At 38.4% G+C, this 18,504-nt stretch overlaps 1 protein-coding gene and 1 non-coding gene across 2 annotated transcripts; one reads left to right on the forward strand and one right to left on the reverse strand.

Annotated features, from left to right (window-relative positions):
• Positions 1-8,849: 8,849 nt before the first annotated feature.
• LOC145776495 (U6 spliceosomal RNA) lies at positions 8,850-8,961 on the reverse strand. Its single transcript, XR_014290279.1, has one exon. It is a non-coding gene; the product is annotated as a U6 spliceosomal RNA (small nuclear RNA).
• A 6,492-nt stretch (positions 8,962-15,453) lies between these two features.
• LOC145775912 (fasciculation and elongation protein zeta-2-like) lies at positions 15,454-16,787 on the forward strand. The gene has a single exon (XM_082587314.1). It carries the CDS (start codon positions 15,454-15,456, stop codon positions 16,732-16,734), a length of 1,281 nt encoding a protein of 426 aa, XP_082443440.1. The 3' UTR covers positions 16,735-16,787.
• Positions 16,788-18,504: the final 1,717 nt, after the last annotated feature.

The following is an 18,504-nucleotide window of genomic DNA, read 5'->3' on the forward strand; positions in this document are numbered from 1 at the left end:
TGAGTTTATGTTGCTATTTTATTATTGTTTTTTAATTATTGATCAACAGAGCACCTTTCGATAAAATGTTTAATAATTCGGTTCTTCCGACGTAACCTTGATTTGTAGATTTGTTGCCGTTTTGTAGATTTCTTTGATTCTTATATATCGTAGATTGTTTTGATTTGAACGTGCTTATAATAACGCAATTCTAAGCGCAATTATTTCATGTTAGTAACCAAGATCTTTTCGTTTACAGAAAGACCGTGATCAACGATAGAAGATAACGACACGAGGGTCGGACTGTCTTGCTATTTTCACGCGTCCACGATATACGGTACTGGGTGGTATCGTTTGTACATTAAAGTTATCAATTGTTTTATACTTCTCTTCTATGGGTGTGAGTTCACGGGCGGAACTAAGAATTCATTTTCAACACAATACCTGTTCTATTGATGTACCGGTATCTTTCTACCTTTTTGGTACTCAAGTTTTTATTTCCAACCATCATAGCAAAAAAAAAACAGTATAAAATTAAGAACTGACAACTTAGCCTTACGTGAGAAGATAGCCACTTACACATGATAATTCCCTATAAGACCAGATGACATCGCCAACCAAACATGTTTAAGTAAATATCCTCTAACTCTAATTGGTATCCCTTCTCGCATTCAGGCAGAGAGTTGATCCTATTGAAAACTTTGTTTTGTTATTACAGAAGAAGAGTTATGATAGGGGTGGGAATCGAATACATGAATAGGTAGATGCTTATTGGTTGCTGCGAAAATCAAAACACAATGTAAAGTAAAACTGTTGAAAAAATTACAATCACAAAAAAATGATAATAGCATCACAGCAGCGGAGGCTGCAAAGTGACCATTCAAGGTCTTCAAGTAAAGCAGCCAAACCTAATCACACAGCGGCAGCCACGTCATTGAAAAGACACCCTCTACGCCAAGCTGTAGACGACAAAACGTTTACTTTTATATCAGAAAAGTTTTCTCTTTTTTCCCTGCAACTTCTGATTGGTTAAAATGCTGTTCCTGTAACTAATTCTGAAAGGTTTAATGATTCACATGTCTTACAAAACTTGTCATGTGTAAGTGCCTACCCAATGAGAATGCCTGACATTGACAATGGGGAGTAAAAGCTTTGACATGGTCATAGATTGAAGAAAATAAAAACATCGGTACAGAAAATAATAAATCAATTTTCTTGAAATTTTACAATAAAAACTGTTTCGATTTCAGTGAGTGTTTGTCACTTACAGGATCCTTCCGGCCAAAAATCATTTAAGTCTACCTTACAATTTTTTCCTAATTTGTGTCTGTTGGTTGGTCTTACTTCGTTTGAATAACTGTATAAAATCAATGAGAACAAAATAAAACCTTGTTAATAGAAGTCACGCTGTTAATCACATGGGAACCGAAACAGCGACAGCATTGCGCGAATTCCCTCGTTGTTAGTTTCCACTACAGAGTTAACAATCATCAAATTGAGACAACATTTAACCGTATCTGTTACTGCTTCCTTTTGGCGGCAAGTGTTATTGGCCGAGACCATCAGGTCTACGTCTCTCTTATTGCTAATTACTTCGTCGGCTTATATCAAATAAAAACAGGAAAAAGTATGCCGTTGGTCAAAAGCCTTATCTATCACTTCAATCAATTTATTTCGCAAAATATTCGTGATTGTGTTTTTTAGGTAGAAAAGGTGATAAAGACTCGGTTTTTGACCTATTTTCGCCATTTCAAATTTCTCAGTTGACATTTTATTTTGGAAATCTTCTTGCATTGAACACAGAATTTCATCAATTTTTTTTCCGTTTTTGTGCAAACAGTATTCCATGCACTTTTTGCACTACAAAGCACTTTGCGCAAATAACAAATTACCTTCCTAGTTATTGTCTGCCAGCAAAGAATGACTCATATCACATCAGATCGCGACTCCCTACCCAGACAGCAAAATCGACATTGAATCAATGTAAAAATGACGGATTTTACTGCTTGGGTACAGAATGGAATTTTAGCGCCGCCGACAAACACAAAATGAAACCGCACGCTAATAGTAAACCGTCAATCAAGCTATTGAATATCAGCAAATTTCTTGCATTTTATAACTGGCTGTGACAAAAGGTTTATTGTAAACTTCACAATTATCCGATAATTAAAAGTTGGGGCAAGAAAAAAAAGTAAAAGTCAAGAAATCTCAGGTTTCTAGCGTCACTGCTTCTATGTGAAACTGCTGAATTAGCAGAGGGCGAGACCATAGGGTCTACGCCAGTAACACGTACGGTGAACAGGAAAAAGTTTTGAACGGCTATGAATGCAGCACAACATTTTTTTGACGTTTTAATGGGCATAACTTGTGCTCCAAACAGTAGCCTACTTTGACTTTATTTGGCGTTTAAACCTTTTTTTTGAGAAAAATATTCGAAACTCTTATAGAATAGAAACTAGGCCTATTCTAGAATAGATTTGAATCCTCAACTAGCTATTCGGAAATGCCCATCCTTAAGTGCTGGTGTCACTCTTGTAGGCATCAGCATGGCTTGGTGTGTTTCCGCAATAGTCGAATGATTTCTGCTTTGATTTTTTTATGCATTATTTCAATGAAAAATTTGCAAAAACGAGTCATTTTTTTATTTTAAATTGGAAAGTAGCAGGTAATCAAGCGACCAAAAAAATGTTAAAACTCTCAGCTACTGTACCGCTCCAATGAAAGAAGTAGTGCTGGTGCCTCTACTGCAGCCGCTACTTCAACAAAAAAGTAGCGGTGCTACTTTTTTTTCAATGTAGCAGTAGCGGAAAGGGGCTACATTTCTTTCAGTCGTAGGCTACTCCGCTACCCGCTACTTTCCAATTTAAAGTAAAAAAATGGCTCATTTTTGGAGATTTTTTGTAGAAACAATGCGTGAAAAAATAAACAGAAATCATTCGACTATAGCGGGTAAAATCAAGCCACGTTGATACCGACAAGAGTGACACCAACGGGCAACGGCACCAACCCTTAGGAAAGAGCATTTTTGAATGGTTGATGATTCGAATCTATTCTAGAATTTCTATAATAGTTTATTTATATAGTTAGAATATTATAATATAATAGTTAGAATATTTTTGTTAAGGAAATTGATTTCAACGCCAAATAAAGTCAAAGTAGGCTAATGTTTGGAGCACAAATTATGTTCAATAAAACGTGAAATAAATGCTGTGCTGTGTAGAGTTGCCATACCGTCCGGAAAATTCCGGACTTGTCCGGAATTTATTGTTAAACTTTGCGTCCGGGAGGAATTTTAAAAAATGCTCAAATGTACGGAATTTTATGATGGGCGTTTTGGGAGAATTAGAAAAAAATTTTCTAGAAAATTTGCTCAGCCAGCTCATTTTACTGCATCTGCAATCGCACTGTGCAACACTGCCATTTTTTTTACTACGAGGTTGTACGGAATTATGATGTAACAGAGCGTTTTCCTTATCAATGATGTTTACCACTTAGAACTTTCTGGAGCTTTGGAACTTTCTTGAACTTATTGACCGTTGTGCTGAATCAGAATTGGTTAGATATACAGGGTGGTCCACAAAAATGTGACACATTTCGTTTGTTCATAATTTCTACAAATCTGAAGATTTTTCAAAATCTTTTCAGCCGGAGATGGGTCATAGCTATAAGTTTTTGCCCTCAAAAGCACTTTTGAAAAAACGAACCGGTTTCTGAGTTATTTCAATATTTGATAATATGTTCGATCCATGCTCCTCGCTGCTGAATCATCGCTGCCACTCTCACATTGAAATTGTCCATTACTCTCCTTAACATGTCCCTTGGAATTCTTCTAATTTCTCTTCTAATGTTTTCCTTCAGTCTGTCAATGGTATCAGGATTGTCATGGTAGACTCTATCCTTCAGATATCCTCAGAGGAAGTAGTCAGGAGGGCTAAGATCAGGTGAATATAGCGGCCAGGGGTTGTTGGTCCTTCTTGAAATCAATCGATCCCCAGGAAAGTATTGATGCAGACACTAAAGGGTACGATTGGAACAATGCGGTGGGGCACCGTCTTTCTGGAATACAGCTGTATTCAAGTCGGTCCCCCTTCTCCTCCTTACTGCTGGAATGAATTGTCGTCTGAGCAATTCGATGTAACGTTCGGTGTTAACAGTCACCTGGCATCCCTCGTCGTCCTCAAAAAAAAAGTAGGGACTAAAAATGCCATTACGTCCTATTGCACACCAAACTGTGACTTTTGTTACACTCAAGGGTGCTTGCACATGCGCATGAGGCTGTGCTTCTGCCCAAAATCTCATATTTTGTTTGTTCACATGGCCACTCAAATGGAAGTGGGCCTTGTCGCTAAAGAGAAGCACATCCAAAAGACCGGGATTGTTCTCAATCCGTTCACTGGTTTGCTAACCAAATACGAATCGTTCATCCTTGTTGGCTTGACTTTGAGTCTGAAGAAGTTGAATTTTGTATGGGAAAAGTTGCAAGTCAGCATGAATAATTCTATTGACAGAAGATCTTGAAATCCCCACTTCCTGAGAAAGTCTTCTGGTGGATTTCCGTGGAGACTTCTCCACACGAGTTCGAACATCGTGAACTTTTTCGGGTGTTCTTGCGGTGGAAGGTGGACCACTATGGTTCTTATTGTTGTTAATCACACTGCCAGTGTCTCTGAACTTCTCCAACAAGCGTTTGATAGTATTCCGAGACGGTGTTTTCCTTCCAGGAAAGTCATGACGAAAATGTCTCTGGGTCAAGATTACAGATTTTGTCGAAAAGTAATGTTCAATGATTTTTGTCCGCTCAGCCACTGAAAATTGATATCCCGGCTCCATACTGCTACACATAAAACTTATAGCTGTACTCTATAACCAGAGTCACTAGTGACTCTGCTATAACTAACCTGAAAATCAAGAGGTAGAATTAATTTTTATGGAAATGACAGATAAACAAAATATGTCACATTTTTGTGGACCACCCTGTAGATCACATGCTGCGAAAATTACTAGAACATGCCAACAGTCTATAAAAACAGGCGATTTCGCACATATAATCAGAGATTTACTTGAAATGTCATAGAGGAGGAAGCCTAGTGAATTTTTGATATAGAATCCTTGACTAATTCTAGTGGCTAATAGTTCGGTAGCGCATATATGGTCTCATGAAAATAGTCATGCACTGTCCGGAATTTTGCTTTTTGAAATATGGTAACCCTAGTGCTGTGTTCATAGCTTTCCAAACATTTGCCTGTAAAATGTTGTCTCAGTTTGATGGTGGTTAAATTTGCAGTGAAAAATAATGTGAAGACTCATGCAATGCAATCGCTGTTCCAATACCAGGGCGATTAACAGCATGGCATCTACTGACAAGATTTTATTTTGCTCCTATTGATACAGTTATTCAAACGAAGTGAAACTAACCAACAGATAACAGTTTTCTTAGTGATTTACTGTTTGTATACGTTGAAACAATATAGGCTATAAAAGACGGATTATCTTATGCAGAGTGTCACGCAAGAAAAATGCAGATTAATTTGGATTAATCGCACCAATGACTGCCGCACTGTTGGATTAATTATTATTATCGTATCAATGACTGCTGCAGTGGTGTTGACAAGACAGACCAATATAGCAAATACTGTAGGCTACGTTACATCACACTAATTATATAATGACTATAATAAATTAAAATAATTCTCCGGAAAGTTCTGTTTTAACGTTTAAAAAGCAAACGTAGTTTTCATCTTAAGCCTCTTCCAAGAGCGCCGGAAGCAGGGGGTGGATGCCCCCTGTCCTCAATTTTTCTGTGGATGGGGGCAAGGGGGCAATGGTGCCCTTTTAAGATCATGTAAGCTACTGCACATTTTGCAATACGATATAACAATTTCAGCTATTCGCTTTCACCCTAATTATAATCTTTCATTTCTATCTCAAAATAATATCCACGACACAAAATTCTGCATCACAGTAGCTTAATATCCTACATTATCATAACATAGCATGATGCCCTTCCGTGACATTGTTCTTTGTAAACCGGACACTTGTATCATTACTCGATGATGAGCTGATGGATGAGCATTGTTGCTATATCTCATCTTAAAACTTAAAAAGAAGAATTGGCCTTTCAGCAACAAAAGTGCCCTTTTTTCATAATCCTGCCCCCCCCCCCTTCCAGTCAAAAACCGTTATGGCTCCCCTGGCCTCTTTAAACAAATATTTCTAACTAAAACTTCGTAATTTTTTTGCAAAGTCAAAAAATTAAGAATACCGTATATAAATTTTTCTGAACTTGGCTTAAAGTTGCAAACTTTGAAGAATCGCCTCAAATTGTTTTTTTTTTGTATTTTTTTTACTAGGTAGGTATCTTGGAACTTGGAAGTAGGCTATGCTACAGAATGACATTAAGTCAAGCACCGAAATCGTCAATTTACACGATGTTTTTTTTTGCCGAGACAGCAAGTGTCACGCATGAACGCATAGGGGTTCAAAAATAAAGTTTAATTCGCTATTCTTTTTGCAAAATATTTCAAATCTAATTTAAGAAGAATCGAAACTTTTCAATATATATGAAATGAGAATCTCTAATTGAGTAATGGTGAGTAATGTGAATGTTTAATCCGCCCCGATAGCTCAATTGATTAGCTCAGTTGCGTGACTTCTGGAACGAAGAAGCTTCAAGATCAAGCGGCGCTGGTTCGACTCTCGTGGTGTCCGCTTGAGAAACGCACGTTAAAGACTGCTCTCCATTCAGCGGCATCTAATGGATAGAATATTTTCCGGCTGTGTTATACATGCAACTGTGTGATTTTTGTTCTTTCCTATGTAAATTTTTGTTATTCCCATTATTTTTCTAACTCTTCTTTATTTTTAGGAGCAAACTTGAGTCTGGCAACATTGTTTCCAAACCTGGAAAAAGCTTTATACCAATACCATTGCGTTTGTGGCAACACTGAGACTAACATTTATTCTGTTCAAAGTTGCGGTTGTAACCAGGCTTGCCAGATTGGCCCTTTTGGGGCCAAATTTGTGAAATTTGGCCCTTTTTAGAGGTAGTTGGCCCCCAAAAAAATTGTTTGGCCCTTTGTTTTCAATATTTGGCTCTTTTGGGAAGCAGTTGGCACCTACTATCAAACTAGCTATTTAAATAAATGTCTTTCGGAAATTGAGACTGAAAAGTGTCATTACGATTTTTTAGACAATGTTTAGCTGACAATGTTTATGCCAAAGCCAAAGATTCGAGTGGAAACACTGTAGAAGATGAAGATTTGGAATTGTTCTTGTAGATTGTGTTGTTGTAATGTTGTAACGTTATTGAAGTTGTTAACGTTATTATGTTTTATTAGCAACGTTAGTAACATTATTCCCTGGTCAGGGTTGTCAGACAGCTTTTGAGAAAAAAAGCCAAACAATGTCGAAAAAACGGCCAAACTGGGTAAAAAAGAGCCAAATTGTTCAATAATGTTTCTCGGCAGCCGATTTGTAGCAAGAATTGACAGCGATAGACACCGTGTTTCGCTCATGAGGCTGGGCTCGTCAGTATCGCACCACTAGTGTTAAACTGTTTTATTTGCATCAACAGCGCACGGGTACAAATAATTGACACGGCGAGAGAGCACAAACAAACATAGCCAGGTCGAAGACTTTAGAAAACCGGCCTGCCACACCCCGCGGCGGCGTGATTTAGGGGTGACGATGCACCCGGAGGGGTAAGTCCACCAGCTTAGGTCGCGGGGGCCAGGCTGGGGAGTCGAGGTACCTGTGGAGGGAGAGTGTGGATCGAAAACGTTACATGACCCGTCCGCAAATTTAGAATGGCGGAGCGGGCCAGGGAGACAGGCTCTTTCTGCATTGCCCAGAAAGATGGCCTGCGACGGGCCGGGCGACCCGTCGCGTGTGGACGCTGGAACCGGCAGTAATTGACCGCCGGGCGGCGCCCACGTCTCCCTCACGCGACCTCGGCGCAGGTACTTGACTCTTATACCCGGTCTGCCAGTAGGCAGAGCGGATAAAATTGGGGTCTACCACGAGGAAGAGAGTCAACTATTTAAGGATAATTTGGTTCTCGTGGCAAACAAAATTCAAATAAAAATGTGGAGCAGAGGCTCGATTAATCAATAGAAACAAAAAATATAGGTGGGATTGTAATACATACTCACTGGAGAAGAGTAAGCTTTGATTCGGCGAGCACGGATGTGCACTGGCCAGACGTTGACGCAGGTTCGCCCAGCTGGGTCGGGGAGGCTAGCGATTGAAACTAGAGGCACTGATAGGCTACATTACCAGGAAAAAGTAGAAAATTGGGGTGGAAATTTTGAGGCTGCATCGAGTTGATCAGGGGATCGTGTAGATCAGGGGTCACCAAATGGCGGCCGCCACGTTGTATCGCTGCGGCCCGCGGAAGGTATCAGCGTACAAGCATAACCAAAAATACTTTTCTTGAGGAGTTAAAGAACACAAAGGCAAAAAATACCTTCCGGAAAGCATATTTTCGCATTGCATACGATTCCACCGACCGACCAATCAGATTGTTGTTCTAGGTGGGGGTTGCTTAAAGTTATTCCAATGCGATGTACAGCCACACTGTCACTGTCCCAGTGGTTGATTAAAACGTCTGTTTTCGAATTTCGAAATTGTCTGTGAGCATAGGGTTGCTTATTCTAAGTTTGCAAATGTCATGCAAACACTAGTGCGAGTTTCACCGTTATTGTGTTTAACGAGCAGTGTTCTCTTTATGCAAGTTTTTGTGGGCAAAATAGGTCGGTGTGCCAACTCAATTTATAATAAATTGGCAAAATAATATATATAAATTTAGAGACTTTTTCTGATTGTATTATGAAAAAATTTAGCTTAGTACTGCAAAACGTTTTTTTTTTTTAAGAAAAATGGAACGCTTCACGATTTTGCGTGTCATCCTTGCGCAGGAGCCATGCTAATCTTCTCCGTATCGTTCCAATTATACAGTAGTATATGTACTGCCGAAGCAAGTACTGCAAAACGTTGTTAATCAACAAATTCTTGCCACGCTGATAAGCACCGCAAGTGACAGTTGTCTATAATATAAGAAAGACGGTTTTATAGACTCTCACAAAAAGGATGAAAAACCAACTCATTGCTTTTTTCGAGGGAAGACTGTTCATGAATTACGATAGAATTACGATTTTTCGGTGATTTCCCCAAGCGTTTGTTTCATGGTACCTGGTTTCTTTTTCCTTGTTATTGGAGCCTATTTTTCGCTGATATGTTTACAGGTCACTATTGTTGCCTGTATTGCGATGTGTCAAACATTTCCTTGTTTACTGAAACTGTTAATTGCAAGATATCTTTTGCGAAGCGAAGTAACAACACCACTCTTGCTTGGCGATGAATATTCTGATGAAACCGCTCGCCTCGCTATAAGTGCACAAACCAAGTGGCCTCGTTTATTAGGCATTGTTAAAAAAGTCAAAAGTGTTGTAAAAGGAGCTTGGCCTGGCAGTAGCGTTGTTCGATTAATTTTGTTGCTGCAGTAGGCTATTCTAACATAAATATGAACAACATGTAACGCTGGATACTGGGTACGAAATGCGTTCTTTTCTAGCATAAGAGTCAACCTACTTAACATTTTATTAGTGCGGCCCGCCACAGCTCTCCTTAATGCCAAAGTGGCCCGCATGCAAAAAAGGTTGGTGACCACTGGTGTAGATCAATGCGTTGAAAGCAGAGCGAGGTTGATCCGAGCGGGCAAGAACAGCGTTACAAGGCGAAGGCAGCGTAAGATAATTCGAAACAATTGATTGATTAATACATAGAGATATAGTGATGATTGAAGTTACTTAATTGCTGTTAAACCATGTACATTAGACATTTTATTCCTTTCCTTTGTTCATTTTTGAATGCTTGGGTTTGATGAGACTGGAGCGTTATAAAAAAAGATGACACTGGTTTATAGACATAAGTTGATGATATAAGGTGATGAATTTTAAGACAAAGGTATTCGACCACCGCTTTACCAGTCAGTTTAACTCTTATCTTTGTGGAAACAAAGAAAGAGCCAACAAAACCAACAGGCGCCAGGGCAGAGGACATTGTGAAGAAGGGGGCGTTCTTCCCGGCTATCAGCACAAGGCTGAGCACTCACTAGTACAGCGAGCAGCTGCGATTCGCCAACCATTCTTTGTTTCCACAAAGATAAGAGTTAAACTGACTGGTAAAGCGGTGGTCGAATACCTTTGTGGCAGAATTAGTGGTGCGATACTGACGAGCCCAGCCTCATGGGCGAAACACGGTGTCTATCGCTGTCAATTCTTGCTACAAATCGGCTGCCGAGAAACATATTGTTGATTGGATGGTCTGAATGGCTTGCGTGGAAGCTACACCGTTATGGTTGGCGAATCGCAGCTGCTCGCTGTACTAGTGAGTGCTCAGCCTTGTGCTGATAGCCGGGAAGAATGCCCCCTTCTTCACATTGTTCAATAATGTTAATAACGTTGCTAATAAAACATAATAACGTCACAACATTACAACAACACAATCTACAAGAACAATTCCAAATCTTCATCTTCTAGCCTACAGTGTTTCCACTCAAATCTTTGGCATTGGCATAAACATTGTCAGCTGAACATTGTCTAAAAAATCGTAATAACACTTTTCAGTCTCAATTTCCGAAAGACATTTATTTAAATAGCTAGTTTCATAGTATGTGCCAACTGCTTCCCAAAAGAGCCAAATATTGAAAACAAAGGGTCAAGGGGCCAAACAATTTTTTTGGGGGCCAACTACCTCTAAAAAGGGCCAATCTGGCCAGCCTGACCCTGGTTGTAACCAGGGTTTGGGGTGGAATGGAATGGAAGACGTTTTTTTCCATCTTTCATCGTGAGATTTTCTTCCATTCTATCTTAGAAATCTTCCATTTCAGAAGTGTGCTTCTCTCTGTTTTTGTTTTGTTTTTTGGGTTTTGTGGCCATGCTAACTACTGATATATATAGCCAACTACTGTACATAATTTTTCATTCAGGCACGTTTTAAACCTTTCAAGGTTTTGCCACCTTTTCCCGTTCGTTAACGTGCTGGTAGGTCAATATCGATTTTTGTAGTTAGTATCTTGTTTGTCCCGGACGCGGTAATGACAAAAAATAAAATGATTGATTGATTAAATCTCTTCCATCTTCACATTTTTTGGTCTCCGCGTTGAATGTGCCACAAATAAACCTAAAAACCATAGGCTACATTTAAGCTAAAATTTAATAGTAGTATTTTCCTAAGGATTACTTACCGTTTAAATTACTGTTTGAACGTACCGTTCGAATTATTTCAGCAAGCAACGTAATATTTTGGCAGTGGCTATTTGACCGGCTCCGGTCTTTGAATCTGAAACACTATTTGACCGGTCATGACGTCACTACATAAGCGCTTTTTTCTTTTTCTCTTTCAAAGCAACAGACGAGAAGCGCCGATATAACTTCTAACTTCAACACGTAATCTTCAACTCAGTCGGTGGCGCGTGCGATACGTTTCCGGCTGCCACTCTAGAGGGGATGAGTTCGATACTATCCGGAAGCATTCTTTTTTTTTATCTAGACCCGAAGCGCATTTTTGTGGTCAATTTTTAATTTGAGTAGCCTACAGCCCATTTTTTATGTCTTTTCAAATGTGAGTAATAATGTTAGAGTTTTTTTAATTTGCTGGAATTTGAGAAATTCTCTTGGTAATTTTCCGATCGTCATAAGTGAACGTGTGTTGCCGAACGACCCTACATTTTTCTCTCAAGTTAGTTATATACAATACTTCTTTAAAAAATGGTTTTACCATTATCATTTAGAACTTTTAAAAGAAGTATTGTATATAACTAACTTGAGAACTATACTTGAGAACTATTAACTAACTTGGACTGTAGGCTACTCAAATTAAAAATTGACCACATAAATGCGCTTCGGGTCAAAATTTAGATAAAAAAAAAAGAATGCTTCCGGATGGTATCGAACTCATCCCCTCTAGATTGGCAGCCGAAAACGTATCGCACGCGCCACGGACTGAGTTGAAGAATACGTGTTAAAGTTAGAACTTATATCGGCGCTTCTCGTCTGTTGCTTTGAAAGAGAAAAAGAAAAAAGCGCTTATGTAGTGACGTCATGACCGGTCAAATAGTGTTTCAGATTCAAAGACCGGAGCCGGTCAAATAGCCACTGCCTAATATTTTGCATGTCTTGATAAAGCGTCAGAAAGTTAATAATGGAATTGGGATGGAATGATGGAAGATTGTCTTCCATCCCATCATCAAGATCTTCCATTCCTTTCCATCCTTGACATTTTCTATCTTCCATCTCAAAATCTGTCTTCCATTCCCTGGTTGTAACTTGTTGTAAGATCATAGTTTTTCCAAATTCTAATCATTTGCAAATTTACTGCAGTAGGCCTATGTGTTAAAATTGTTTAATGTTAAAGAGATAAATATGCATGGGTTATATACAAGGTAGGCTACTAGACCTACATTAAGTTGACAGATGATGATAGAAGATAGACAGTATTTCCATTAAGCTTATTTTAATAAGGAAGTGGCTATTTTTCCACACTTGTTGCCATGGTTATAATCAGGTGTTGCCAGAGTTAGGATTAAAGTTAGGAGGGGTTAAGGTGAGAGTGGGTGCATTGGTGCAACCTAGTTCGTACCTTAAATCATTCGTACAGTCAGTTCGTACCTTAAACCATTCGTACAGTCAGTTCGTACCCTGAAAAGATCGAAAGAAACAATTAAAATGGCCGAAGTCGCTGATTGCAGTTTAATAACACAAAGCCAAAGTCGCTGATCGGAGTTTCCCCAAACAATTTGAAACAAACTCGAGGGTTAGCGGTTAGCGGAAACTGCAAAACTGCAGAAAAATGTTTGCAAAAACTGCGATCAGCGAGGGTTAGAGCATAGACTGCGGAAACATGTTTGCGGAAACTGCAATCAGGGAGGGTTAGAGCATAAATTACTCTATGGTTAAGGTAAAGGTTAACAAAAACTGCGGAAAAATGTTTGCGGAAACTGCGAGGGTGATGGTTAGAGCATAGATTTCTCTATGGTTAGAGTTAGGGTTAGCGGAAACTGCGGAAAAATGTTTGCAGAAACTGCGATCAGCGGACTTCGGTTTTGAGCTATTTTTTCTCTCGATCTTTTCAGGAGGAAAATTTTAAAATGATTGCGGAAACTGCGATCAGCGACTTCGGCTTTTTTTAATTGTTTCTCTCGATCTTTTCAAGGTACGAACTGACGGTCCGAACTGTTCATGGTACAAACTAGGTTGCATCCGGTGAGAGTTAGGGTTAGGAATAAGATTAGGGTTTTGATCTTTGCCCAAGACTAAAAAAATTTCCAAAATACAATTGTTTTTGTTTTCAACAGCTTTAAAATTTTCTCAAATTAGGGCAGAATTCCTTATCTGGCAACACAGTTGAGGCTATTATTACACTATATAGTGTAAATATAGCCACAGCCTATTTAATGTTACAGCATGCATTTATTAGTAATTGCTTTGCTGTGCACTGGTGGCTGAAAATGATTATTTCAGCCACCATAATAATCGTGTTTTTTTTTTATTTGCACCCATTGCGATAACATATACAGTAGTACACTGCGATACAACAGACGACAGGAAGCAGCGAAGTGACATATAGTCTTCGAGTCAGCTGCTTCCTTAATTTTGGCTTGCTATTAAGTGTCTTTGCCGAGACACAGCTGCGTGCTCTGGAGCGGTGTTGAACCCACGTCCTTTTGAACGTCGTGCAGACGTTCTCACCACTCGGCTACGCAGCCGACCATAGTGAGTGTGTCATGTACAGTTGGAAATTATGCATTTCAATTTAGAAAGATACGGTACCTAACACATGGAAATTCAGGATGCTTGTTATATAGTGACCAAAAGTGTTATAAAAGATAATCAGCTAGTAATGCATGGTAGTGGTCTAAGCATCATACGCCTACTAAGCTGTAGGCTACTGAAATTCATGAATTGATTTTGTAAACTGCTTTTACAAAAGTGTGAATCTGTTGTGTTTTGAAAGACTTTTATAGTTGGTTGGTTTTGAATCTTTATCCTCGGACTGACAAAGCCTTGTCCTGGTAGTTTCGCATAATTGTAGAAGCTTTTGGTGCAGGACCGGTTACCGAAATTGACAGAGTGAAGTTTCCAATTGTTGAAGTCTTGTTGCCAGAGAATTATTCCATCCATTAGATGCCGCTGAATGGAGAGCAGTCCTTAGAATGCGTTTCTCAAGCGCACACCCCGAGAGTCGAACCAGCGCCGCTTGATCTTGAAGCTTCTTCGTTCCAGAAGTCACGCAATTGAGCTAACCAACTGAGCTATCGGGGCAGACTATATTATTTTATAATAAAATGTCAGAAATAAATACCGGTATAATATTACTTTGGATCTGTTTCTGATTTGGATCTTAGATATCTACAAATTGCCGGATCGGGATTTCAAAAAGCAAACTAAGGATCGGATCAGAATCCAAAAATTTTGGATCCATACACTTATGCTATTTAGAAGTTTGCACAGACCCTTTATTAATTTTTCAGAAATCGCAATTATGATGTTTGTTCCCTTATGCCCGAATCCTCAATCACGGTGGTCGTTTATTACTAAAAATAGTGAACAATAAACATAATATATTATTATGACACAACAATGCAAAAAGTTGGATTGATTGAATCTTTATAACTAAATTATGCCAATTCAATGTTTTTTTTTAAATTAATTTTAAGCAAATAAGGTAAAACTTCCCGTCCCGATAGCTCAGTTGCGTGACTTCTGGAACGAAGAAGCTTCAAGATCAAGCGGCGCTGGTTCGACTCTCGAGGTGTGCGCTTGAGCAATGCACGTTAAGGACTGCTCTCCAATCTCCATTCAGCGGAATCTAATGGATGGAATAGTTTCCCGGCAACAAGACTTCAACAATCGGAAACTTCACTCTGTCAATCTCGGTGACCGGGCTTGCGTCAGTGATTCAAAGCCTTTACAAGTATGCGACACTGCCAGGATTAAGCTCTACAAGAAGCTTTCCCAGTCCGAGGATAAAGATTCAATCAATCAATCACTTAGCATTTGATCAAACTCCTTTGCAAATACCAAAACTGTAAAAGTATCTGCAAAATGTCAGTATTGGCCTAAAACGGAGGTAGTGGTATCGGTACATTTTGGAAAATTAATCATATTTAATCTGAAATTAACAGTTTTACAGAGACTCGGTGATCTTGATCACACTTTGGTAATTTGAATTTTCAAAACTTCATTGTGTAAAGATATATAAAGCACATTTAGCTTGGAGTTTAAAATCAAAAGTACATTGGCCTTCAGCAATACTATAGGTTTGCACGCTGCCAATGCCTGTACAGTGTACATATAATAATAAATTGCTATCGCTAATATATAATACACCTGATATTTTTGTTTCATGTTATCAGTGTTATTGTTATTTATTAGGGTATAATTATATGTGTTTGTGAAGTTTGTTCTTTTTAGTATGACAGCTCCAATTGCACAGCTAGATGATGAATGGGAAAATTTTGCAAGTTTTTCCACGTCTGCAGACTGTCAACAATGTGAAGTTGGTGACCAGCACAACATTCAAAAATCTAAAAACTTAACTAATCTTGTGGAAGTTCAAAGTCCAGAAAATGTAGATAATTTGGAAAGTTTGCAATATTCAGATATGTTGAGTTATGAAAGCATGGAAGACCTGGTACACACATTTGATGAAAAGCTAGCTTCATGTTTTCATTTAACCTTAAAAGATACTGATGATAATGCCAATACTTCTGATGTATTTTCAATGGAAACCCTCACTCAAGATAAAATATGGAAGAGATTAACAGATAATTATGGTCTCGTCCAACCTTTGAATTGGGAAACATCTCGTATTCGTACCTTACATTTACCTGCACTTTGTTTAGCAGTTGATAACAACAATAAAGAAAAATGTAAAAAGTTATCTGAACGAATAAAAGAACCCAGTGAAGACAAAGAGCTTGAGCAACAAATGGACTATCATCGCATGATCGAATATCATGTTTACACTGAAGAACATTTGTGTTATCAAGATACTTGTCGTGATGAGAGTGCCGATCCTATACCCACAGCTGATCAAGTCATAGAGGAATTAGAAGAAATAATCCAAGATGCTGCAGATGAAAATGCTGTTGCCGATTATGTGATTCAGCAAGAAACTGGTATTGTTTTTGACCAAGAATCATTGGAGCATGAACTGGACAATAACATGCAAAGCTCTGAGTATAGGCTGTCCATTAGTTCACCATCCAGCGAAGATGAGAGTATGCGAGTTACTGAATTGAAGAGCATGACATTAGCTGAATTGAATGCTGTAAATGTGGAAATTGAAGAACAAGTAAATTTGCTTTCATGTGAGCTTTTGCAAGAACTTAACAAAAGAGACGAGCTTCAGTATGCAAACGAAGTAAAAAACACTTTTATTTCTAAAGTGCTTGAAGTTCAATATAAAAAAGAGCAGTTTTCCAAGGCTATTAATTCTGTGCCAATCTCTAAAAAGTTTTCACGGCTAAGAAGAAGTGCAACTTCAGACTCTGTTTCAAATCAAGGCAGATATCTCACCACCGTCATTCCCTGCAATAAAGGAGATACCATTACTCTTGACAGCTTGTTAAATTTAATTAAGATATTAGATGCAATAAAAGCAGACAGTGATGAAGTTCCTTCTCTGCTAACATCATACATATTGAAAGTGTTATGCCCTGCACCTAGTGACACACATGTACTTAAACTTTAGTTAATACCATTGTTTGATGTTTCGATGCTATTATTTGACGTTCTTCAATCAGTGAGCTGATTTTAAGAACAATTATATATTATATATAATATTTCTTTTTTTCATGCAACAACTGTAGAAATAATATATATATAATTTTCATTGTTTCAAAGAAAGGTTATTTAATACTAACTTATTTTTAACTAAGTGCTTATCAGTAAGCTACTTTGCTAATTAACTATACACTGTTAAGACTTTTTCTGATCCAACTAAGTTTGCTTATATTAATGCCATGTATAAGGACTTTTATTGAGATGAAATGAAAGATGTTAAGCTTTGTAAAAAACAAGCTTAAATGCATAGAATTTCAATTTTTCTTATTATTATCTGTACATGTGCATGCCATACACCAATCTTTTCAGCTTTTTCTCTGCTACAAAACAGTTTTTAAATTAATAAAATCTTTCAAAATGCCCAATGAAACTCAGAATCATTTATTCAGTCTTCAAAATTAGCATATTTTTACTTCGGCAAAAACGTTGCCAAAGCCAAACGGCAAAAGTTGGAATTGCTGTGAACGTTTATAATTGCAAAAAAAAATTGTACCAAAACATGTAAAACGAGAAGTGAAAAATATGCTCAAGTAGTCTATCACGATCGCACTGTTTGATTTGTTGTGATATAATAATTACCAAAAGTAGCAATAAAGCGAGCAACGCAATACGCATGCTGTTACGGCAATTCACCTTAAATAACTCACGGGGAGGGGGGGAAGAAAGTTAATTTTGGGTTGATTCAACGTTCGAGTCAGCACATATCGATTTAATTTTCCCAGCGGGTTATATTGCGTAACACAATGCCCAATGAGAAATTTACGTTTATTGATACTTTAATTCGACATCTAGCGACGTTGAATTATCATAAAATAACGTTAATTGCTCAACCATTTCCCGGTAACAAATTAATAGCTCCCCGCGAAAAGATTGCCTCGATTTTCGTATACACTAACATAAATTCGACAGAATTGGGATTCTGCGAGCAACACAAGGTTTGTTTGATAAAGAACTAGTTGTCAGAATCATCAGATTCTGTATTGGAGGGTGAGATTGTCACATCATCACTGGAATCAGACACATCAAGAGGCTAATCGCTTAGCTGTAAATCTACATTGTCTTCGCCGTTCGCAATGAAGCGTCCACGTTTTGCTGCATTCGTGCTTTGACACCCATCCACACGCCTCTTTCGCAGAGCTCCATCAGGGTGTTGATTAAGGATCAAATCAATGGCTGTGGCATAACAACTGGGAGGAATGTCTAACCCCAACCCTAACGTTACAACCGCTCGTGTGGCTTCGGCATTTTTATTGCCGACTCTAATGCGCCATTCGTGCATCTACGTCGGCAATTGCCGACGCTAATTTCGAAGACTGTTTATTGTAATTGTGATATTTTTTCTCAATGTGATATCTTGACCTGTTTTGCTGTAAAGTGAAAACCGCCAGTCTATATTCAAGCTCAACTTTCACAGAGTTATTGCACTTGAACCAGTAAATGTGTAGATCTGTTTGGTAATGTTATTGAGTACTATATCCTCAAAATGTTGCATAATGTGAGTGTGACAGTTAGTGCTTTTTGTGGAACACCTGATGGTGTTCGATGGCACATCGGCTAAAAATCACTGGGATAGACAAATAATAAATCGAGAAAATCGCTTGCAGTCTATTTTTGTAATAAAATTCATGTTTTCAAAAGAAGTTGATAGCACAAGCCATCAAACAGTGCAAAAGTTTTT

The sequence above is a fragment of the Aplidium turbinatum genome, chromosome 8 (genome assembly GCF_918807975.1).
Source record: "Aplidium turbinatum chromosome 8, kaAplTurb1.1, whole genome shotgun sequence".
In the NCBI taxonomy this organism is placed as follows: Eukaryota; Metazoa; Chordata; class Ascidiacea; order Aplousobranchia; family Polyclinidae; genus Aplidium; species Aplidium turbinatum.